At 55.0% G+C, this 25,650-nt stretch overlaps 1 protein-coding gene and 1 long non-coding RNA gene across 3 annotated transcripts; one reads left to right on the top strand and one right to left on the bottom strand.

Annotated features, from left to right (window-relative positions):
- Positions 1–575: 575 nt before the first annotated feature.
- On the bottom strand, positions 576–3,581 carry LOC130517511 (uncharacterized). 2 transcript variants are annotated; one of them, XR_008947730.1, is made up of 3 exons: positions 3,291–3,581; positions 2,336–2,707; positions 576–2,195 (listed from the first exon to the last, which is right to left on the bottom strand). It is a non-coding gene; the product is annotated as an uncharacterized LOC130517511 (long non-coding RNA). The 2 variants fall into 2 exon arrangements; XR_008947729.1 differs by lacking the exon at positions 3,291–3,581 and having other exon boundaries at positions 2,336–3,003.
- A 16,139-nt stretch (positions 3,582–19,720) lies between these two features.
- On the top strand, positions 19,721–25,538 carry LOC130517477 (glutamate receptor ionotropic, NMDA 3A-like). The gene is given in 5 exon segments (XM_057019389.1): positions 19,721–20,446; positions 20,448–20,999; positions 22,933–23,549; positions 24,821–24,880; positions 24,882–25,538. Coding segments are annotated over 5 exon segments (1,986 nt in total). The 5' UTR covers positions 19,721–20,308; the 3' UTR covers positions 25,501–25,538.
- Positions 25,539–25,650: the final 112 nt, after the last annotated feature.

Raw genomic sequence — 25,650 nt, forward strand, 5'->3', positions numbered from 1 at the left:
ATATGAGGAAGGTGGCTTTGATGTGCATCTTTGTTGGCTTTGATATGGAGACAATAACTCAGGTTTAATCCATGAAGAGAAGAATCATCCGTATCTCCTTCACTCTGAATGTATGTGGCATTCCCAGATTATCACGGGAATTATCGCGGGATTAAACGGGATTAAAGATCTGCCTGTGTGATGGCGTCTCCATGGCAACTGTCTGCTCCTCGAAATGAAGTCAGAGTCACGAAGTTGGGCGAAAGCGCCCCCTACAGATGTGGCGGCGCGCCTGCAGGAGGAGTCGCGTCAGCTGCAGAGAGATGCATTGTGGGAAGTGTAGTTTTTCTCTGCCCCAACGTCGTGAAGAAAATAAGCCAATTAAATCATGTAGAGTGTCGTTGACAGTCAACAGAAATTGAGTTTTTCAACAGACTTGAACCCTTAGATGTAAAATTTCTTCTATGCAAGAGTGAAACTACAATACTGAAAGTCCAACCATGACTTCACATTTAAATCAGGTGGATTTATATATAAAAACAAACTCATTTCGGTTGAGTCTTGGAGCTGAGCCGACTCGTCATATGTGGCGTGACTTTGTTTTATTGGTGTTTAAACGCAGAATCGCCTTCATCTCCAGCACTTGTCATCATTTCTGATGGTGTCTGAGTGAACCTGAGCTGACCAGGCTGTAAAAACATGCTGACTCAGGAGTTGGAGAAAACGCAAATGATGGGAATCTAATTAAAAACTCAAATGTGTCTCTTTATGTCTGTCTGGGTCTCTTTTTTATTTTACCCCAAACAACAGAAGCACATACGAACCATTTCATTTCATCTTCCAGCCAGCTGACAGAAGAACAGTTTCTTTGTGTCCTTAATGTGCAGCGTTAAAAATAAAACCCCCTGCAGATGAAGTGCAGTACCACAGAGCGCCACCAGAGGCCAGTGTCCGCAAGCTGTCGGTTGAGAAGCGTTCACGCGCTTTCAGTTTGGGAAACAATTAAGGGCTGAACACTGAAAAATGTTACATTAGTTTAGCTAGTGCGTCTGTCCTGTTACGTGCACATAGAAACCCCTTTTTGCAAACTACCAAGTAAAAGTTGCGAAATACTGGAACAACGAATCTCTTAAAGATTCGTTTTCCAGACAGTTCTGACATCACGTGACACCACCAAACGGGTTTTTTTTTTAAATTCTATTTTGATCTCAAATTTTAGTCTTGAACCAACAAAAGTTAGCTGTAAAATCCGAAAAGTTGTGAGCCAAACTTCAGGTGAGGGCCAACAGGTGGCGGTAGAGCACCGAGCGCTGGTCTGAAGGGCGAGAAGAAGAATTGAAGGCCGGAACATGAAGGTCATTTTCATGATAATCATGACCTCTGAACCCACCTGGACAGGTGTCTCCACCTCCACAGCCTCATTTGACTGAACCAGAAGAGCCACTTTCAAAAAAACTTAAAACTCCGTCAGTAACACGTGACTCGGTGACAAACGGCGGATTGCACTGATCATCTGGAACCACTAGAGGGCAGCAGCCTCCAGCCTGAGTCGTTCGTCTGTCTGTCAGATTAGATTAGAGATTATAAACTGAGTTCTAGTTTCATCACTTCACACGTTTATATTTGTTTAATGTAAATTAGCTCAGAAACAAAAAAAGCTGTGTGTGTGTGAGTGTGTGTGTGAGTGTGTGTGATAGCATCAGCAGCAACTGTTAGATGAGGATTCTTGCATTCCTTCCCTTCCTTCCCTCCCTTCCTTCCCTCCCTTCCTTCCCTTCCCTTCTTTCCTTCGACAGGTCGGTTGCTAACGCGTTGCTACGTTGCTGTTAGCATGTGCAGCAAACACCTTAAACAGCTTGAAACACTTGAAAATGTAAAATCTTCCTTAAACTTCGTCATGTGGGTCAAACCTGAGAGACATCAAGATCCGATCAATCGTTCGTGAATTAGAATAATTATAATTAGGATTCAGTCAAAACTTTTGTTCTGATGGAAAATAATTCAGGAAATGGACCAAAGTGTGACGCGTCCTCGGGGTCGCGTCCTCGGGGTCGTGTCCTCGGGGTCCTCGGGGTCGCGTCCTCAGACAGGACAGCATCTATTATTGATGTGTGTTGATGTCTTTCTGGGACGTCTCCGGAGAGACGCAGCGAACTTCTGAGTGCCTCAAAACTTGACGTCTGTCTGGAGGCATCTCGTCACCCAAATCCTCAAACCTGACAAGAAAAGGAGAGACATCACTGACCCCCCCCCCCCCGTCCCTGGAGGTGTCCAGGGTGATCGATCAGTTATGGATTGGTGTCAGAACCCCTTCAGAGCACTGCCCAGGTGCCCCTGAGCAAGGCACCAAACCCACCAATGCTCATATCGGGCCCCCAGATCAAGTGTGGCCCATCCAGGGGACCTGCCTCCAGTCACCTCTGCACCCCCCCAGGACCCTGGAGGTGAGACGGACCTGATCTCTACTCAAGCAAGAACAGTAGAAACAGCATGAATGAACCGTTCTCAACTCTGATGTGACGCCGTCCTGGTGTCCATGGTGACCAGCTGGGATGGTGTCCATGGTGACCAGCTGGGATGGTGTCCATGGTGACCAGCTGGGATGGTGTCCGTTCTGTTTTCCCCACAGAAAGGGTAACTTGGTGTCCAAACTATAAGGATATTACTCTTTTCAATTTTTCCACTTTTGTTATTTTTATTTCCAAAGTGCGGTGAGCAGGTAATAAACCTGAAACCAGGAAATCAAGGTTTCACTCATGTGCATTATAAGCACAACTTTCCAGTATTTACATACACATTGCATCATATTCAAATATCAAACATCAAATATCAGCAGCAAATAAATCTTGAAACACATTAATAACATTCAAAGTAGCAAATCCCAAGCATTTATGTATGAAAGGCAAATGTGATATAGCCCAGCAGCCCCAATAGCCTCTGTCTCTCCAGAGGAAACACAGCTGGACTACAGCTCCCAGAAACCACTGGGCAAACCAGGAAGTGGACATCCTTGCTACAAGCTGGCCAAACAATCAAACATTCCAAAGCAAGGGAAAAAGCAACATGAACAAACATTTAAAGCTTCAGAAAGACGGTCAAACACCAAATCCATCTCCATTAACAACATCACAATATCAATATTTAAGTTTAGGAGCATGGAGACAATGACAGTGACACAAGTAAACCAAACAAACCCAAGACTTATCCAGAACTGATCCTTAGCTTTACCAAGTAGCCCCAACAGCACCGCAGGAGCCACCATGACAGCAGATGACAAAGCCAGCAGAAAGTAAGAAACCCAATAAACTCACCCAGCAGCCGACACCAGGTGAGAATGTGGACAGGTAGCACCTGAAATCTCCCGCTCCCTTTAACCAGGCAGAAGGGTCACATGGGCACAAAGTGCAGACGCTACTTAAAGAGACAGCGCTCATTAAACTAGCCTAGCTACCAAGGACGTATCGGCCTTTAGTCAATGAAACCATTTTATCCCTTAGAGAGAAGAATTAGAGAGAAGAATTAAGAAATAATTAAGGAAAACTAAAGATGAAATAGGACAATTCCTCAACAGTGTCCATGGTTACCAACTGGGATGGTGTCCTGGTGTCCATGGTTACCAACTATGATGGTGTCCATGGTTACCAACTATGATGGTGTCCTGGTGTCCATGGTTACCAACTATGATGGTGTCCATGGTTACCAACTATGATGGTGTCCTGGTGTCCATGGTTACCAACTATGATGGTGTCCATGGTTACCAACTATGATGGGGTCCATGGTTACCAACTATGATGGGGTCCATGGTTACCAACTATGATGGGGTCCATGTTACCAACTGGGATGGTGTCCTGGTGTCCATGGTTACCAACTATGATGGGGTCCATGGTTACCAACTGGGATGGTGTCCTGGTGTCCATGGTTACCAACTATGATGGGGTCCATGGTTACCAACTGGGATGGTGTCCTGGTGTCCATGGTTACCAACTATGTGGGGTCCATGGTTACCAACTATGATGGGGTCCATGGTTACCAACTATGATGGTGTCCTGGTGTCCATGGTTACCAACTATGATGGGGTCCATGGTTACCAACTATGATGGTGTCCTGTGTCCATGTTTACCAACTATGATGGTGTCCTGGTATCCATGGTTACCAACTATAACTGGGTTCTGTTCTCAGCCAGAAGGTTTCTGGTTCTGGGTTCAGACACCATTTGAGGAGCCGAGCCAACGTGGACCAGATCTTTCTGAATGTCACCCTAAAGGTTCCCTGCTGGGACAAAACCCCAAAAGACATCCCAGAATCATTTTGAAAGCAGATTAAGAGCAGGTCCCCTGTGGTCATGATGTCATTGCCATGGGGATGACCCCACATCACTGTGAATGTCATCGTGTGTCTGAGGAGCAGCAGAAACAACAACAACCAACAACAACAACGTTGTTTTGTTGCTGACAGACGCAGGTCCAGGAAGACCCGGGAACAGGAACCAGTTTAAGGGTGTAAAACCGCCCCAATAAGCTGCTGATTCTGATGTGAAGGAAGTGCTCGTTTATTATTATTATTATTGGCCACCACCTCTGAGCTCTGGTTCCTTTGAGTTTCCATGGCGATGGCTTCCTCCTAAAGAATGTGGTCCGGTTGTCTGATAGTTACGCACAAGTTACGCATGTAATAAAACCCAAGAAAATCAGCTTTAAAGACAAACAGTCTTTGATGTTTTCAGTCACATGACGGAGACGATGACGGACTGTTGGTCAGAAATCTTCCAGAGAGGAAGTGACCTCGTCAGAGCCCCAGCTAACGAGCGCCGCCCACATCCAATTAGCTTAAAAGGCTCGAGCTGTTGACAGGATGGATGACTGGAACACTGCAGTGTGTCGGTGGTGGGGTCACGTGTGTGTGTGTGTGTGTGTGTGTTGTGTGTGTGTGTGTGGTGTGTGTGTGTGTGTGTGTGAGTGGTTGTGTGTGTGTGAGTGTGTGTGTGAGTGTGTGTGTGAGTGTGTGTGTGAGTAGTCGTGTTGTGTCAGCACAGTTATATTATCCTGATTTAAGCTTGCTTCCCCTCTCCCTCCCTCTCTCCCTCCCTCCCTCCCTCCCTCCCTCTCTTCTCCTCCCTCCCTCCCTCCCTCTCTCTCCCCCTCCATCTCTCCTCCCTCCCTCCCTTTCTCTCCCCCTCCCTCTCCCCCTTCCCTCCCCTCTCTCTCCCCCTCCATCTCTCCCTCCCTCCCTCCCTTCTCTCCCCCTCCCTCTCCCTCCCTCCCTCCCTCTCCTTTCTCTCTCCCCCTCCCTCTCTCCCCTCCCTCCCTCCCTCCCTCCCTCCCTTTCTCTCCCCCTCCTCCCTCTCTCCCCCTCCCCCCTCCCTCCCTCCCTCTCTCCCCCCTCCCTCCCTCCCTCCCTCCCTTTCCTCTCCCCCTCCCTCTCCCTCCCTCCCTTCCCTCTCTCTCCCCCTCCATCTCTCCCTCCTCCCCTCCCTTTCTCTCCCCCCCCCTCTCTCCTCCCTCCCTCCCTCCCTCCCCCCTCTCCCTCCCTCCCTCGCCTCTCTCTCCCCCTCCATCTCTCCCTCCCTCCCTCCCTTTCTCTCCCCCTCCTCTCCCTCCCGCTCCTCCCTCTCCCTCTCCTCTTCCCTCCCCTCTCTCCCTCCCCCTCCCTCCCTCCCTCCCTCGCTCCCCCTCCCTCCCTCCCTCGCTCATGCAGCCATTTTCCTCTTTATAATCAGATCTGATAAAAGTGCTCGGAGGACAAACATTTTTGGATAATTATGATAATTAGAATCCCCAAGTAAAACCAGCTGGACGGTTTCCGCCGAAGGTTGTGAGTTCTTCTCTGAATCCTGTGAGAGAGCAGCGTCGGCTCACAGCGGAGCGCCCTGAGGGACGCCGCCACTCCTGGCCACGCCCCCTGGGCGCTCCGCTGTGTTGCGTCATACGTGAAGGACAACTTGGCTGACACAGATGTCCCTCAACACACAGCACAAATAAGAGGATCAAGTTTCGAACCCTGATAACAAATGGAATCACATGGCGTATGCTAGCATGAGCCTGCAGGTGATCGTGCTAACACGCTGGTCACGTGTTAGCTGCAGGATTAGCATGGTGGGACGGACGTCCTCCATCCTTCTGCTGGAGGTAGTTGAATCCAGACAGCAGAGAGGAAACTGGAGCCTTTGAAGCCGTTGTGGGACCGTCCAAAGTTCACTGCAGCTCGTCTCCTTTGATCTGCTGCCAGGAGATCAAAGGGGAACAGGGAAAAGTGATCCAGCAGGAAGTGGATCAAAAGGAGAAGCAGTCTGAGTGTTTGCTTCAGCAGGTGAACCCACCTTCTGGTCCTTCTGTCCTGGAACCAGGATCCAGCTCAGCTCATTTCCAAATGTAACCTGCAGCTGTTGATCAGAACTGGTGGATCCTCCAGCTCCTGGGGCGGGTCCTGGTGGGTCCTGGTGGATCCTCCAGCTCCTGGGGCGGGTCCTGGTGGGTCCTGGTGGATCCTCCAGCTCCTGGGGCGGGTCCTGGTGGGTCCTGGTGGATCCTCCAGCTCCTGGGGCGGGTCCTGGTGGGTCCTGGTGGGTCCTGGTGGATCCTCCAGCTCCTGGGGTGGGTCCTGGTGGGTCCTGGTGGGTCCTAGCAGAAGGTCAGGAGAGAAGCTGTCTTGAGCTTTGGGGAGGAAATGCTGGAGGATGTAAAAGCTGCTGCTTCCCATCAAAGCCCATTTCATGTAGGAACCACCTCACCATCACGCTGCTTCCTGCTGGTGTCCTCTGTTTTGTCAAACTGGGTTTTTTCCTTTGTCCTCCTTGATGGCTGATGTGGTGAGTTGATCGTTTCTTCAATGTGAAACTGAATTAAGTTTAAAAAGAAATCAGAAACTCAAAGACATTAAATGTCAAAGACAGAGATGATCACGTTCCTGACCTGAGTCAGGTGGGGAACCTGTTCTATACACACAGTGGTGTGTGTGTGTGTGGTGGTGTGTTGTGTGTGTGTGTGTGTGTGTGTGTGTGTGTGTGTGTGTGTGTGTGTGTGTGTGGTGTTGTGTGTGTGTGGTGTGGTGTGTGTGTGTGGTGTGTGTGTGTGTGTGTGGGTGTGTGTGTGGGGTGTGTGTGTGTGTGGTGTGTGTGTGTGTGTTGTGTGTGTGTGTGTGTGGTGTGTGTGTGTGGTGTGTGTTGTGTGTGGTGTGTGTGTGTGGTGTGTGTGTGAGTGTGTGTGTGTGTGGTGTGGTGGTGTTGTGTGTGTGGTGTGGTGTTGTGTGTGTGGTGTGTGGTGTGGTGTTGTGTGTGTGTGTGGTGTGTGTGTGGTGTTGTTGTGTGTGTGTGTGTGTGGTGTGGTGTGTGTGTGTGTGTGGTGTGTGTGGTGTGTGGGTGTGGTGTGTGTGGTGGTGTGTGTGTGTGGTGTGTGTGTGTGGTGTGGTGTGTGTTGTGGTGTGTGTGTGTGTGTGTGTGTGTGGTGTGTGTGTGTGGTGGTGTGTGTGTGGTGTGTGTGTGGTGGTGTGTGGTGTGTGTGTGTGACAGAGTAGAAACAGTTTTCTTCCATCAGACGTCAGCTGTGATTCTCCCACCGAGGGAGGCGGAGCTTCGGCGGTGGCGTGATGTATGAGCGCTGCGATCAGACCCGACAAGAGAGAAAACACTGGTGAGGCGCTGAGCTGAGGAGCTGGGGAGGTTCTGCTCAGGGTTCTGCTCAGGGTTCTGCTCAGGGTTCTGCTCAGGGTTCTGACAGGGTTCTGTTCAGGGTTCTGACAGGGTTCTGACAGGGTTCTGCTCAGGGTTCTGACAGGGTTCTGCTCAGGGTTCTGCTCTGGGTTCTGCTCAGGGTTCTGCTCAGGATTCTGCTCAGGGTTCTGACAGGGTTCTGAGAGGGTTCTGCTCAGGGTTCTGCTCTGGGTTCTGCTCAGGGTTCTGCTCAGGATTCTGCTCAGGGTTCTGACAGGGTTCTGCTCAGGGTCGGAGCTCTCTGCTGAACACTTGCTGCCAGGTGTCCCTGTGGGACGCTGGGACGGTCATGTGACCCACCAGGAAGTGTCTCATTATCTGATGCACATGAAGCTGAGCAGCTGATGGAGCCGATGATCTAATGACCCCTCATCACCGATCAATCCTCCCTCCAGAGGGAGGGGAACTCAGGAGCAACGAGGGGGTGGAAGTGTCCCCACAAGGGTCCTACAATAAAAGAGGAAATCTGGAGTTTGAACAGAGTCACTTAATATAATTCCTGATTAAATGGAAGTGAAGGAAGGAATGCTGAGGAGGCAGAGAGCAGATTAGCTGGGAGCTTTAATGGATGCAGCCACGCTCTGGCACTGTTTCTCCTAAAGCCCTCAAAAGCTGAATTACTGTAAAAATATGGCTGATGTGGACGTTTGGACCGGAGCATCCATCACGGCTGCAGGAACCCTCCAGTGGACAACAGCGGCGCCGCTCCGCCTGAAGGACGGCGACACCGCCAAAGACTTCATCCACCTGTAAACAACAAAGCAAAGCAGGTCCCTGCTCCTCAGGGACAGATGGACACGGAGGGTCTGGACACGGAGGGTCTGGACACGGAGGGTCGGGACACGGAGGGTCTGGACACGGAGCGTCCGGACACGGACGTCTGGACACGGAGCGTCTGGACACGGACGTCTGGACACGGAGCGTCTGGACACGGAGGGTCTGGACACAGGACGTCTGGACACGGAGCGTCTGGACACGGAGGGTCTGGACACGGAGGGTCTGGACACGGACGTCTGGACACGGAGCATCTGGACACGGAGGGTCTGGACACGGAGGGTCTGGACACGGAGCGTCCGGACACGGACGTCTGGACACGGAGCGTCCGGACACGGACGTCTGGACACGGAGCGTCTGGACACGGACGTCTGGACACGGAGCGTCTGGACACGGAGGGTCTGGACACAGGACGTCTGGACACGGAGCGTCTGGACACGGAGGTCTGGACACGGAGGTCTGGACACGGAACGTCTGGACACGGAGGGTCTGGACACGGAGGGTCTGGACACGGACGTCTGGACACGGACGTCTGGACACGGAGCATCTGGACACGGAGGGTCTGGACACGGAGGGTCTGGACACGGAGCGTCTGGACACGGAGCGTCTGGACACGGAGGGTCTGGACACGGAGGGTCTGGACACGGACGTCTGACACGGAGGGTCTGGACACGGAGGGTCTGGACATGGACGTCTGGACACGGACGTCTGGACACGGAGGGTCAGGACACGGAGGGTCTGGACACGGAGCGTCTGGACACGGAGGGTCTGGACACGGACGTCTGGACACGGACGTCTGGACACGGAGCATCTGGACACGGAGCATCTGGACACAGAGCGTCTGGAGAGGGAGGGTCTGGACACGGAGGGTCTGGACACGGAGGGTCTGGACATGGACGTCTGGACACGGAGCGTCTGGACACGGAGGGTCTGGACACGGAGGGTCTGGACACGGGGTCTGGACATGGACGTCTGGACACGGACGTCTGGACACGGAGCGTCTGGACACGGAGGGTCTGGACACGGAGCGTCTGGACATGGACGTCTGGACACGGACGTCTGGACACGGAGGGTCTGGACACGGAGGGTCTGGACATGGACGTCTGGACAACGGACGTCTGGACACGGAGGGTCTGGACACGGAGGTCTGGACACGGAGCGTCTGGACACGGAGGGTCGGGACACGGAGGGTCGGGACACGGAGGGTCTGGACACGGAGGGTTTGGACACGGAGCGTCTGGACACGGAGGGTCTGGACACGGAGGGTCGGGACACGGAGCGTCTGGACACGGAACGTCTGGACACGGAACGTCTGGACACGGAGGGTCTGGACACGGAGGGTCTGGACACGGAGGGTCTGGACATGGACGTCTGGACACGGACGTCTGGACACGGACGTCTGGACACGGACGTCTGGACACGGAGGGTCTGGACACGGAGGGTCTGGACACGGACGTCTGGACACGGACGTCTGGACACGGAGGGTCTGGACACGGACGTCTGGACACGGAGGGTCTGGACACGGAGGGTCTGGACACGGACGTCTGGACACGGACGTCTGGACACGGAGGGTCTGGACACGGAGGGTCTGGACATGGACGTCTGGACACGGAGGGTCTGGACACGGAGCGTCTGGACACGGAGGGTCTGGACAGGACGTCTGGACACGGACGTCTGGACACGGACGTCTGGACACGAGGGTCTGGACACGGAGCGTCTGGACACGGACGTCTGGACACGGAGGGTCTGGACACAGAGCGTCTGGACACGGACGTCTGGACACGGATGTCTGGACACGGAGGGTCGGGACACGGAGGGTCGGATATGGAGCGTCTGGACACGGAGGGTCTGGACACGGACGTCTGGACACGGAACGTCTGGACACGGACGTCTGGACACGGAGCGTCTGGACACGGACGTCTGGACACGGAGCGTCTGGAGAGGGAGGGAGGAGAAATATGGAGCAGAAATGGAGTCTGGAACGCTGCTGCCAACACGGGTCTGAGCGCTAATGCTGCCTCGTTAATTATCCTGCTGGGACATCAGAGATCAATACACACAGGAAACAATCAAGCCCCCCCCTCTAACCCCCCCCACACACACACACCCCCCACGCTGGGGGGCGACTCCTCAGAGGGGAGTCAGGAGCACATAGACCCCCCCCCCCACTCCCAAATATCTGTATTCAACTCCTGGAGGAGGAGAGGAGGGGAAGAGAGAGGTTAGTTAGCCTCTATTAGCCTCTGTTAGCCTCTGTTAGCCTTAGCGTTGCTAACAGCGCTGGTGTTTGTGTCGGAGCTGTTAGGTCCTCAGATGGGGGGGGGGGCTGTGCAGGAGGTTTATCAGCATTTAATTCTCTGGTGATTCTTCCTCTTCTTCATCATCTTCCTCCATCTTCTGCTTTTTTATCCTCCAACTCATTACAGCAGCTTTGATAAGACTCATTTTTATCACATCACCCACCCTCCTCCATCTCTGGCTCCTCCCTCTTCTCCTCCCTCCTCCATCTCTGGCTCCTCCTCTTCTCCTCCCTCCTCCATCTCTGGCTCCTCCCTCTTCTCCTCCCTCCTCCATCTCTGGCTCCTCCCTCTTCTCATCTCTCCTCCATCTCTGGCTCCTCCCTCTTCTCCTCCCTCCTCCATCTCTGGCTCCTCCCTCTCTCTCCTCCCTCCTCCATCTCTGGCTCCTCCCTCTTCTCCTCCCTCCTCCACCTCTGGCTCCTCCCTCTTCTCCTCCATCTCTGGCTCCTCCCTCCTCCTCCACATGGGGTCATGTGACTTGATGCAGACCAGTGATGATGAAGAGGTTCAGCTGGGGCTCAAAGCTTTCATCACTGGGGGCCACGATTGTTGGAGCTGGATCCATGTGATCACTAATATTCAGAAACGCTTGCTTCAGCCACACACACACACACGCACACACACGCACACACACACACGCACACAACACACACACACACACACGCGCACTATCTAAGGCATCAGTCCACACTGAAGAAATGAACCATGTGTTCACAGGTCCTCACAACGATGGAAATCTGAATGTGTGTATTGTGTGTGATACCATGATGGACCGACATTAACTGACTCGTGCCGTCTCACGTGTGGCTCTGACACCACTGTGAAGCTCCAGCGCCGCAGGAGCTGCAAGTGTCCGCCTCATCGTGCAGCATGTGAGAGCGGATGATGTGCACATTCATCTGCTCACTGCTGAAAAAGCCCCTGCAGCGCTGCCGTCACAAGTGTTCTGATTAGAGTCAGAGAGACATCAGCTGCCACCAGCCACCCTCAACCCCTCAACCACCACCAACCACCCTCAACCACCACCAACCACCCTCAACCACCCTCAACCACCACCAACCACCACCAAACACCACCACCAACCACCCCAACCACCCCACCCACCTCAACCACCACCACCACCACCAACCACCCTCAACCACCACCACCCAACACCACCACCCTCAACCACCACCAACCACCCTCAACCACCACCACCAACCACCACCAACCACACCACCCAACCACCTCAACCACCACCACCACCACCCTCAACCACCCCACCACCACCAACCACCCCAACCACCACCAACCACCACCCAAACACCCCTCTCAACCACCCCCACCAACCACCAACCACCCTCAACCACCACCAACCACCCTCAACCACCCTCACCACCACCCCCCACCACCAACCACCCTCAACCACCCTCAACCCCCCACCAACCACCACCAACCACCCTCAACCACCACCACCCCACCACCACCACCCTCAACCACCACCAACCACCCTCAACCACCACCACCCTCAACCACCACCCCCCAACCCTTAACCTCCCCACCACAACCACCCTCAACCACCCTTAACCACCACCCACCACCATCAACCCACCCTTAACCACCACCAACCACCCTCAACCACCCTCAACCACCCTCAACCACCACCACCACCACCACCAACCACCTCTCACACCACCCACCACCCTCAACCACCCTTAACCACCACCAACCAACCCGTCAACCACCCCAACCACCCTCAACCACCACCCACCACCACCCACACCCCTCAACCACCCTTAACCACCACCAACCACCCTCAACCACCCTCAAACCACCCTCAACCACCACCCACCACCACCCACCACCCTCAACCACCCTTACCACCACCAACCACCCTCAACCACCACCCCACCAACCACCCCAACCACCCTCCACCACCAACCACCCTCCACCACCCCCCCAACCCTCAACCACCCTTACCCCCACCACCAACCACCCTCAACCACCCTCACCACCTCACCCACCACCCACCACCACCCCCAACCCTCAACTACCCTTAACCACCACCAACCCCCCTCAACCACCCTCAACCACCACCCCCTCAACCACCACCACCCACCACAACCACCCTCAACCACCACCCCCCCCCCACCCACCACCCCAACCACCCTTAACCCCCCACCAACCACCCTCGAACCACCCCTCAACCACCACCAACCACCACCAACCACCACCAACCACCTCAACCACGCACTCCACCACCACCCAACCACCCTTAACCACCACACCACCCTCAACCACCCTCAACACTCAACCACCACCCACCCCACCCACCACCCTCAACCCCCTTAAACCACCACCAACCACCCTCAACCACCACCAACCACCCACCCAGCACACCCTCAACCACCCTCAACCACCACCAACCACCTCACCACCACCCAACCCTCACCACCTTAACCACCACCACCACCCTCAACCACCCTCAACCACCCTCACCACCACCCACCACCACCCACCACCCTCAACTACCCTTAACCACCACCAACCACCCTCAACCACCCTCAACCAACCCTCAACACCACCAACCACCACCAACCACCCTCAACCACCACCCACCACCACCAACCACCCTCAACCACCCTTAACCACCACCAACCACCCTCAACCACCCTTCAACCAACCCTCAACCACCACCAACCACCACCCACCACCCTCACCACCACCCACCAACCACCCACCACCGCTCAACCACCCTTAACCACCCAACCACCCTCACCACCACCACCCCCACCAACCATGCTCCGGTACCACCACCCTGGTCTTCCACTCCAGGGGCTGTTTCTGACTGCTACATGAGGTGGGTCAGCTAGGACAGCCTGACAGCATCCAGAGACTTGAGGTACTCGGGGTCGATCTCACCCACCCTTGATGCCCTGCCACTGAGGAGCTAGCTACCATGGTGACTTTGGCTTGGGTGGTGGCAGAGTCCTCCTCAGAGTCCTCCTCAGAGTCCTCCTCAGAGTCCTCCTCAGAGTCCCCAGTCTCTGGCGTCATGGGATTGCTCAAAATAATCCTCCCACCGTCCAACTATTTCCCCAGCTGAGGTCAGAAGGTCCAGACCTGCACTAGAGAGTTGGCGGAGCACTTCACCGTCCCGTGACTGATCACTAGTCATTATCCATGGCTTCCCCACACACACACACAAGGACACACACTTACACACACACACACTTACACACACACGCACGCGTGCACACACACACACACACACACACACTCACACACACACATACACACACATACACACTCACACACACACACTCTCACACACACCACACACACACACACCCCTCACAACACACACACGACACCTCACACACAGACACAACATACCACCACTCACACACCACACACCCACTCACACCACATACACACATACTCTCACAACACACACACACACTCACACACACACACACAATAAAATAACCCTCTCACACACACCACAACACACACACCCCACAGCCAAACATCCACAACCCCTCACACCCCGCACCCACCCACACCCCTCACGACACATCGCACATACTCAACACCCACCACACACCCACACACCGCACACACACACACACAACGCCACCACTCTCACAACACCCACACACACGGCTTCAAAATGGCGCCCGAGCAGGTTGAGGTGAATCAGCCATCAGCAGGTCTCAGATGGTCACGAGCGGCGCTCTGGGGTGGCGGAGTTTTGTTCGTCCCATCCAATCAGAGGAGCTGCTGACGGAGCTTCAGCCTGAGTGGACGTTTAAGCTGGAACAGCAGTGTGAGCCTGCTCCAGATGTTCTGCTCTGCCCCAGATGTTCTGATCTGCTCCAGATGTTCTGATCTGCTCCAAGATTTCTGATCTGCTCCAGATGTTCTGATCTGCCCCGATGTTCTGCTCTGCTCCAGATGTTCTGATCTGCTCCAGATGTTCTGCTCTGCTCCAGATGTTCTGATCTGCTCCAGATGTTCTGATCTGCCCCAGATGTTCTGATCTGCTCCAGATGTTCTGCTCTGCCCCAGATGTTCTGCTCTGCTCCAGATGTTCTGCTCTGCTCCAGATGTTCTGATCTGCCCCAGATGTTCTGATCTGCCCCAGATGTTCTGCTCTGCTCCAGATGTTCTGATGTGCTCCAGATGTTCTGATCTGCCCCAGATGTTCTGATCTGCTCCAGATGTTCTGATCTGCTCCAGATGTTCTGATCTGCCCCAGATGTTCTGATGTGCTCCAGATGTTCTGTTCTGCTCCAGATCTTCTGATCTGCTCCAGATGTTCTGCTCTGCTCCAGATGTTCTGCTCTGCTCCAGATGTTCTGATCTGCTCCAGATGTTCTGATCTGCTCCTGCTCTGCTCTGGCATCGTCTCCACCTGCACATTTAAGATGTTTGGGATGTTCAGATAAAGGAGACCAGCAGAGCTCCAGGCTGAAACTGGGCCAGACCAGAACCGACAGCCACAGCAGTTCCTGCTGAACTGAAAATGACCCAAATATCCCAAAGTCCCAGTGAGATTGTGGAGCAGAAATAAACCAGACAGAGGAGGACCGAGGAACGCTGGGAACGTTGAGCCGAGCGGCGCCGCATCACCAGGAAGCTTCATTTAGCTCAGCGCTGACAGAAAAAGAGCTTATCTGACTTCTGACAACCAGGACGGAGGCAGAACCAGGACGGAGGCAGAACCAGGACGGAGGCAGAACCAGGACAGAGGCAGAACCAGGACGGAGGCAGAACCAGGACAGAGGCAGAACCAGGACGGAGGCAGAACCAGGACGGAGGCACAACCAGGACGGAGGCAGAACCAGGACGGAGGCACAACCAGGATGGAGGCAGAACCAGGACGGAGGCAGAACCAGGATGGAGGCAGAACCAGGATGGAGGCAGAACCAGGACGGAGGCAGAACCAGGACGTGCAGCCTGTCTCTCTGTGTCTCTTCCTGCGTCTCCCTGTGTCTTCCTGTGTCTCTCTGTGTCTTCCTGTGTCTCCCTGTGTCTCTCTGTCTCTTCCTGTGTCTCCTGTGTCTTCCTGTGTCTCTCTGTGTCTCCCTGTGTCTTCCTGTGTCTCCCTGTGTCTTCCTGTGTCTCCCTGTGTCTCCCTGTCTCTCCCTGTGTCTTCCTGTGTCTCCCTGTCTCTCCCTGTGTCTCTCCCTGTGTCTTCCTGTGTCTCTCTGTGTCTCCCTGTGTCTCCCTGTCTCTTCCTGCGTCTCCCTGTGTCTCCCTGCGTCTCTTCCTGTGTCTCTTCCTGTGTCTCCCTGTGTCTCCCTGTCTCTTCCTGCGTCTCCCTGTGTCTCCCTGCGTCTCCCTGTGTCTCCCCGCGTCTCCCTGTGTCTCTCCCTGTGTCTCCCTGCGTCTCCCTGTGTCTCTCCCTGTGTCTCCCTGCGTCTCCCTGTGTCTCTCCCTGTGTCTCCCTGCGTCTCCCTGTGTCTCCCTGCGTCTCCCTGTGTCTCTTCCTGTGTCTCCCTGTGTCTCCCTGTCTCTCCCTGTGTCTCCCTGTCTCTTCCTGCGTCTCCCTGTGTCTCCCTGTCTCTTCCTGCGTCTCCCTGTGTCTCCCTGCGTCTCCCTGTGTCTCTTCCTGTGTCCAGGTCCCCCGTCTGTCCATCATCACCTCCTCCGTGGTGTCCCCCCGTCAGAGGACAGGGGACAGCTGGATTACCCTATCAGATGTGAGCAGACAGTAAAGAGCAGCAGAAATTGCAGGTGTTTGCAGCGACGTTCCCAAACAGGGATTATCGGAAGCGTCTGAGCTCCCGCCGGCGCCTTAATCCCCCTCCTGGACTCACGAGCCTTTGTTATTGACAGGAGAGCCGAGCAGCACTGCTACCGTTAGCCTGGTGCTGCTCCCACAGCCTCATGGATTCATGTCACGGCCATCGTGGACATTTGCACTCCAGAGCTTGTTAGCATTGGGCTTGTTAGCATTGGGCTTGTTAGCATTGGGCTTGTTAGCATTGGGCCACTTGCAATCACATGGAGTCATGTAAACAAACTATCAATAAGTGTTTCAGGATAAATGAGTGAACAGGGGAAAAGGGTGAGCTAAAGCAAGGCTAAGCTAACGTAAACAGCTCTCATCCTGCCATCTCTTCGTGGTTCGTGTAGCTGCTAAGCTCCAGTAAATGGAGTGACTCTGGGTCTTACAAGGCTGCTTTGATGTGTGGTCGTGTCGTGGCTCCGCCCATCCACCTCAGGTGAAGGTGAGGTCACGGCTCTTTCCTTTCTGGATCATCACTTCCTGCATGGATGACAAATTTCACTGCCATCAGTTATTGTTTGCTCATGCTGTGATGAGACTGTGTCCCCGTCCCCACACCGAAGTCCCAGTTGACTGGACCTCGTCTTTCATGACATGGTGTCATTAGAACTGGTCTGAGAGCTGTAGCCCCGCCCCCGGCCCCGCCCCCAGCCCCTCCCTCAGTGCTGTGACCTTGGCAACACAAGATTACAGCATGAGTCAACCCGGGCGGGTTTCAAAGGGCTTGATGGCCTTTGACCTCCAGCTGGGAGTCTCGTGCACTTCCTGGGGTGTTCGCTGCTGCTTCAGTCCGAACGAGACCGTCCCAGGCTCCCGACAATGGCGCTAGCTGCATTCGTTAGCCAAATGCTAGCTTTGTTAGAAGTGATGAGACGTCAGACTGAGCTCCCCCTCTGCAGCACAACCCAAAAGCTTTTAACGGTCTGACACATTTCAGTCTGTCTGCATTCCCCAAGGTTTGAGCTCATCAGTGCTGTTAGCATTCTGTGGCTCCTTTCAGCTCATCAGTGCTGTTAGCATTCTGTGGCTCCTTTCAGCTCATCAGTGCTGTTAGCATTCTGTGGCTCCTTTCAGCTCATCAGTGCTGTTAGCATTCTGTGGCTCCTTTCAGCTCATCAGCGCTGTTAGCATTCTGTGGCTCCTTTCAGCTCATCAGCGCTGTTAGCATTCTGTGGCTCCTTTCAGCTCATCAGTGCTGTTAGCATTCTGTGGCTCCTTTCAGCTCACCAGTGCTGTTAGCATTCTGTGGCTTCTTTGGTCAACATGTTTGTTGTGTTTTGCTCTCTAAACGTATCAGTGACACAGGACATTAGCATGATGCTACTGTAGCATCAACCCACAGAAATGAGCTCGTGCTGTGAATCAATGCTAACTAGCATCCTCTGCCAGATGAGTGAGAATGTTCAGAGATGAGATAATTGAGAGGTATTGATTCCGTATTGCTGATGTTTGCTGGTTCAATCCCCTCCAGCAGGATGGATCACGTCTCTCTGATGAGACGGCTAATCTGGAAATGCTCCCTTGCTAAACTACGTTTAGGTTTTTAAATGAGGAGACTGTTGCTGCTAAAATGCATCATTAATGATCTAAAGGGAGCCGATCAATTCAATCCATCAGTCAGGCGCTGCTGTGATACCTGAGCTAACAGAGAAAACCCAGGCATGAGGGTCAGGGTCCGGAACCAAGGTTCTTCTCTGGCGTCCTGACTGACTGACTGAGGAGGAGATGTCTAATCTGTCCCTGAGAGGTTCAGGACCAAACACCATGACCTCAGTTTTTCCTGGGTTAAGGAGGAGGACATTTGAAGACATCCAGGACTTTATGTCTTTAAGACAGGTCTGGAGCTTCACTAACTTCTCTGTCTCCTCTGGTTTCATGGATAAATAGAGCTGAGTGTCATCAGCATAACAATGAACATTTATCCCATGCTGCCGAATAATGTTCCCTAAGGGAAGCATGTACAATGTGAAGAGGATTGGTCCGAGTCCAGAACCTTGAGGAACTCCATGGCTAACCCTACTGTATGAGGAGGGAACGCCGTGGACATGGGCAAACTGGTATCGATCAGATAAATATGATCTAAACCAGTCTAGTGCTGTCCCTTTAATCCCAATCACATGTTCCAGTCTCTGTAACAGGATGCTGTGATCTACTGGATCAAAAGCAGCACTGAGGTCCAGCAGAACCAGCATAGAGACCAGTCCATGATCGGAAGCTATGAGAAGATCATTAGTGACTTTAAGAAGTGCTGTTTCTGTGCTGTGGTGAGCTCTAAAGCCTGACTGAAACATCTCAAACAGGCTGTTCCTCTGCAGGTGCTCCTCAGAGGCTGCTGGTCCATCAAAGGTGTGAAGTGCTGCAGGACGACACTTTTAGCACTCATGCTAACCCCCCCCCCCCGAGGTGACGCCTGAGCTGGGCTCAGAGAAACAAACATCCTGAAAAGTGACTTCACATTCTCACATGAACCTGCTGGAAAGTGACGCTGAGTCAAAGGCGTCCTTCATCGGTCCTGCCGGGAAGAGCTGAGCTTTCCCATCCCATAATAATCAGCCACTTATATATTAACCAGTGATATTTGTGTATTTGAGAAGAAGAGAATAACAATGATGAAGCGAAGAAAGATGAATGAATAAACATCAAAGGTCTTTTCAGGATTCCTGAGCTGCTCTTTGATCCTGCTCCTGGCTGTTCAGGTGCTCCTGGTGGGAGGAGCTTCCTCTGTCTCGTCCCTGATCAATCAGAGTGATTGATCTCCATCAGGCTAATAATCAGTGTTATTCATAATCATTATGGTTGATAATGATCATAAGCCATTAATAATGGTTTATGATCATTATTAACTATTATTAGCCATTATTAATCCTCATTAGCCCTTACTAATCATTACTAACCACTATCCCAGTTATGACCTTTGATCTGCAGAGAGGGGCAGGAGAGAGAGGGGGGGGGGGGGGATTAAAATACAGATTACTAGAGAAGTGAGGACATTTTTGTCTGGCTCACAAATTCAAAATATTCTGTGAGGCCCTCAAACCTGATGTGAAGGTTTAGTTCAGGAGGAGAATCTGTTACATCTGTGGAAGTCCTCACAAAGACAGAACTAAAAAGACAGGTGTGTGTGTGTGTGCGTGTGTGTGTGTGGTGTGTGTGTGTGAGAGAGAGAGAGAGAGAAGAGAGAGAGAGAGAGAGAGAGAGAGAGAGAAAGAGAGAGAGAGAGAGAGAGAGAGAGAGAGAGAGATAGAGAGAGAGAGAGAGACTGTGAGGGAACGTTTTAGCGCGCGCATCATCAGCCCGCGCTCTCGTGCTGGAGGTCTCGTCAGTATCGAGGTTGAGTCGCGCGTTCAGGACTCTTGTCCTCGTGCGCGTTGTTGTCCTCGCTGGAGTTCCCCTGCGATGATGATGATGATGATGAGGAGGAGGAGGATCTGTTGTGGATTCAGTTCGGGCGGAACCGGAGCTTCGTTTCCTCTGTTGGAATATTAGTGCTGGGCGACCCGGTCCAAAGCCCGAAGACAGGATGAGAACCTTTTGAGATGACAAACGACACTTTGCCAGGTCACACTTTGCTCGTGCGCGGCTCGTGCCTCACCAGCCTGTTCGCAGAGGAACCCACAAGTTTGTCGCCACCCGGAGCCGGAGCCGGACCCGGAGCCGGACCAGGCGCTCGAGCAGCGCGTGCTCTGGGTGTCGCGGGGGCCCGGGACGGCGGCCCCGGTGATCGACCGTTCTCCGTCTGGACCGGAGCACCGGTGCGGCTGTGCGGCGCGGAGGATGATGAAGATGAGGATGAAGATGAGCGGTCCACCTGCTCGTGCGGGTTTGCTGCTGTGCGCCCTCGTCTTCCTGCCGCCGTGCGCTCGCTCGCACCCGCAGCCGTGCCAAGTCCTCACACGGACCGGTCACACGGTTTCGGGTCGGTGTTCTGCACGTTCACCCTCGCGTGCTGCCCGGTTCTGAAGGCTGGGAGGCAGAACCGGGTCTGATGGGGAGCGGGCTGCAAACTAGTGTGGGTGCGTCCGGACCCGGAAGCCTCAGGACAAGAGGCTCCGTCAACACCCCGCGGGGATCCAGTAGGAACCGGAACCAGGCGCGGAAGCGCGAGGAAGCTGCAACCAGGGAGAGTCGCGTGTTCGCGCCCCGAGATTCTGTCCTGGCGGCAGTCGAAGCCCTGAACCGGGCCGGGCTGCTGCCGTTCAATTTGTCCCTGGAGGTCGTCATGGCTGTCGGGTCCGGACTCGGTGAGCTGCCCGCCTTCCCCTCGCCCTCCGCGGGCAGCCCCGCCGACGAGGACCCGCTGTCCTTCGTGAAGAGCGTGTGTCACTCCGTGGTCGTCCAGGGGGTCTCCGCCGTGGTCGCCTTCCCACGGAACCGGGACGAGTTTGTCAAGTTGGAGTTCGTGTCGCAGGCGCTTCAGGTGCCGGTGGTCAGCGTCGTCCGCCGGGAGTTCACGCGCCACAGCCAGGTAAAACAATAAACCCACAGGTGAACGTGTTAGAACCACGTGACGGGTGGAAGAGCTCGTGTGAAGAGCTCCTGAAACGGCTCCTGAAGACCAGAGATTAGACGGAGCCCGGGGTCAGATACTTCCTGCTGCTGTGAAATGGTTCTGTTCTGGTTCTGGAGGCTGGTCTCTGTTCGGTCCAGCCCAGCTGGAACACAGGAGAAGCTCAAGCCACCACTCAGAACCTTAAAGTCTGAGCAGAAGTGGACCACCAGTCCACCAGCAGGGCTGAGGGTCAAGACTCATCAGGACTAATTATGGGTGATTATGGGGTGATGGGGGATCAGGGAGCTCTGCAGACCTGTTTATTCAAGACCCACATTCATGAGCAGGACCTGCTCCTGGTCCTGGTCCTGGTCCTGGTCCTGTGCTGGTCCTGGTCCTGGTCCTGGTCCTGGGGGAGGAGACCAGCCAAGGTGAAGGGATTATCATATTCATTTATTCCTGACGCAGAGCTTCCGAAGGATCCGTTTCCTTCCGAGGCAGGATCGGAGTCACAAGCAGGGTTCCTGGAAACCCACCTCACCTGTGGGATCGTGTGGGGATCGTGTTGGGACCGTGTTGGGATCGTGTGGGGATCGTGTTGGGACCGTGTTGGGATCGTTTGGGGATCGTGTTGGGACCGTGTTGGGATCGTGTGGGGATCGTGTTGGACCGTGTGGGGATCGTGTGGGGATCGTGTTGGGACCGTGTTGGGATCCAGTTGGGATCGTGTTGGGACCGTGTAGGGATCGTGTTGGGACCGTGTTGGGACCGTGTTGGGATCGTGTGGGGATCGTGTTGGGACCGTGTTGGGATCCGGTTGGGATCGTGTTGGGACCGTGTAGGGATCGTGTGGGGATCGTGTTGGGACCGTGTTGGGATCGTGTTGGGATCGTGTTGGGACCGTGTTGGGATCCGGTTGGATCCGGTTGGGATCGTGTTGGGATCGTGTGGGGATCGTGTTGGGATCGTGTTGGGACCGGTGTTGGGGATCGTGTTGGGACCGTGTGGGGATCGTGTTGGGATCGTGTTGGGATCGTGTTGGGACCGTGTAGGGATCGTGTAGGGATCGTGTTGGGATCGTGTTGGGACCGCGTTGGGATCGTGCTGAAATGATCACTGTGGGTGTTTGTGTGTGCATGGGTGTGTGTGGAGGGGGACTTTGATGGGGATGGGTCCAGGTTCTGGTGCTGGTCCAAGTCGGGTGTTGAGGCAGATGGGCACTCACACACACACGCACTCACTAACACACACGCACTCACACACGCACACACTCACACACACACGCACTCACACACACACACACACACACTCACTCACTCACACACACACGCACTCACACACACACACTCACTCACTCACACACACACGCACTCACACACACACTCACTCACTCACACACACACACACACACACTCACTCACTCACACACACACACACACCCACTCACACACACTCACTCACTCACACACTCACACACACACACACCCACTCACACACACTCACTCACTCACTCACTCACTCACACACGCACTCACACACACACACCCACTCACACACACTCACCCACACACACTCACACACACACGCACACACTCACTCACTCACACACACACACACACGTGTGTGTTTAATGAGATTCATGAATTTCAGACCATGTTTGTTCAGCAGGAACAAATTGAGGATGGAGAACAATTCCCTCCATCCCATTTTCCAGCTTTCCTTCCTCCCCCTGGTTCTCCCCCTGGTTCTCCTCCTCCCCCTGGTTCTCCTCCCCCCTGGTTCTCCTCCTCCCCCTGGTTCTCCTCCCCCTGGTTCTCCTCCTCCCCCTGGTTCTCCCCCTGGTTCTCCCCCTGGTTCTCCTCCTCCTCCTCCTCCACCCTTCCCATCTGAAGGTCTCCTCTCTCCACAGAATTCCCTGCACTTCCAGATGCCCATGTGCTCCGTGGAGGCGGCGGCCGCTCGCCTGCTCCTCTCCCTGCTGATGAGGAACGGCTGGTGGGACGTCAGCGTCCTGCTGTGCCAGGACTGGGACGTGGGGGACTTCCTGTTCCTCATCAGGAACTGCAGCCGCTTCCACCTGGGCTCTGTGGTCAGTCTGAGGCTGCCGCCGTCCTCACCTTCCTCCCCGTCTCCTCAGCTGGACCAGCAGCAGGTCCTGCAGCAGCTGGAGGCTCTGAGGGAACCTTCGTCCACGGTGGCTCTGGTCACGTTCGGCTGCCCGGTCCGGGAGGTGCGGCGCCTGTGGACGCTGGCCGCTCGCCTGATGCTCCCAGAATTCCACTGGGTGTTGGGGGACAGCCAGGACGTGGCGGAGCTCCGGACCGAAGGTCTGCCGCTGGGCCTCCTGGCCCACGGCGTCATGGGCTCGCCGTCTCTGGATCATTACGTCCAGGACTCGCTGGAGCTGGTGGCGAGGGCGGTGGGGACGGCGGCCCTGAGCAACGCCCCCCTGGCACTGGCACCTGGAACCACCAACTGTATGGATGAGCAGCACCACAGGGGCGGCTCAGGGCCGTACCTGGCCAGGTAGGCTCCTCCCACACGCTGAGGTCACAGTGTACGTGCACAGTTCCAGCACACAGAGGTGAAGGAGGTTAAAAGGGTGGGGGTGGGGGGTCCACAGGTGACCTGGCGGTGGGACCGCGCCCCCTGCTGGCTGAGGCAGGTAGCTGCAGCCTGTTTTGTCTTTAGAACATGAGTCATCCTCACGTTTCACCACTCGGGTCCACAGAGATTTCTGATCTGGTCCATCCACAATGAAGCTAACTTCTCCTGACAGGTGAGGGGGGACGCTCAAATGCCCCCCCCCCGAAACACAGAGAGGCAGGTGAGCCAACAGGTGCGAGCTCCGGCACGGCTAAAGTAGTAGTAGCTCAAGTAGATGTGCACGTCAGGTAGGTGTGTGTGTGTGTGTGTGTGTCTGTGTGTGTGGGGGGGGGGTGTTGGGTTGTGTGTGTGTGTGTGTGGGGGGGGGGTGTTGGGTTGTGTGTGTGTGTGTGTGTGTGGGTGTGTGTGGCAGCCTGCAGCGGGGCTCAGATGGTGTGACCACTGGACCGTCCTGGTCTTTCTCACCCTCCGGTCCTGGTGGTCCACCACAGAACAGTCATGATAACGAGTCGAATCCAGCGGTGGACTCAAACCCAAAGTCATCTGGAAACACTGGATGTCCCCCTGGAGATGTCCTCCTGGAGATGTCCCCCTGGAGATGTCCTCCTGGAGATGTCCCCCTGGAGATGTCCTCCTGGAGATGTCCCCCTGGAGATGTCCTCCTGGAGATGTCCTCCTGGAGATGTCCTGGTTCTCTGATGGTTCTGAGCCAGTGAACCACAAAGGTTCCTCGGTGTCATCTCCTCTGTAGTGCCAAACACCGCCACGAGGGGGCAGCAGACAGAAGTCTTCACTGTTGTGATTATTCACGTCTCCCCTCCTCTCCTCTCCTCTCCTCTCCTCTCCTCTCCTCTCCTCTCCTCTCCTCTCCTCTCCTCTCCCATCTCTCCCCTCCTCCCCTCCCCTCCCCTCTCCTCCTCTCCTCTCCTCTCCTCTCCTCTCCTCTCCTCTCCTCTCCTCTCCCCTCTCCCCTCCCCTCCCCTCCTCTCCTCCCCTCCCCTCTCCTCTCCTCTCCTCTCTCCTCCCCTCTCCTCCCCTCCCCTCCCCTCCCCTCCCCTCCCCTCTCCTCTCCTCTCCTCTCCTCTCCTCTCCCCTCCCCTCCCCTCCCCTCCCCTCTCCTCTCTCCTCCCTCTCCCCTCCCCCTCCCCTCCTCCTCTCCCCTCCCCTCCTCCCCCCCCCTCCCCCCCCAGGTTTCTCTCCTCCACGGCCTTTGAGGGTCGCAGTGGCTTCGTGTCCCTGACTCTGGCCGTGGACTCTGGTCTCGGAGGCCCACCACTACGTCTGGTCCCTCCAGCTGGACCCTCTTGGCCAGCCAACGTGGACCCGGCTGGGGCGCTGGCGCCGGGGGAAGGTGGTGATGGACCCGGGGGCGTGGCCAGGTCGGCAGGGCTCAGGTGTGGGAGGAGCGTGGCGTGGAGCGGCGCGGCTGCACGTGCGCGTGGTGACGCTGGTGGAGCACCCGTTCGTCTTCACCCGGGAGGTGGACGGAGACGGCCTGTGTCCTGCAGGACAGCTGTGCCTGGACCCCCTCACCAATGACTCCTCTGTTCTGGAGAACCTGTTCCACGACCTCGGCTCTCCAAACACGTCCGTCCCAAAGGACCACAAGAAGTGTTGCTATGGATACTGCATTGACCTTCTGGAGAAGCTGGCGGAGGACATGGGCTTCACCTTTGACCTCTACATCGTAGGCGACGGGAAGTACGGCGGTCTGAAGAACGGGCGGTGGACGGGGCTGGTTGGGGATCTGCTCAGTGGCGCCGCCCACCTGGCCGTCACCTCCTTCAGCATTAATTCAGCCAGAAGTCAGGTGATCGACTTCACCTCCCCGTTTTTCTCCACCAGCCTGGGAATTCTGGTCAGTATGTGATGGAAATGGTTCCTCCTTCTGTCCTCCGTCTGGTTCCTCCTTCTGTCCTCCTTCTGGTTCCTCCTTCCTGTCCTCCGTCTGGTTCCTCCTTCTGTCCTCCTTCTGTCCTCCTTCTGGTTCCTCCTTCTGTCCTCCTTCTGGTTCCTCTAT

Source organism: Takifugu flavidus, chromosome 20 (genome assembly GCF_003711565.1).
Source record: "Takifugu flavidus isolate HTHZ2018 chromosome 20, ASM371156v2, whole genome shotgun sequence".
NCBI lineage: Eukaryota > Metazoa > Chordata > Actinopteri > Tetraodontiformes > Tetraodontidae > Takifugu > Takifugu flavidus.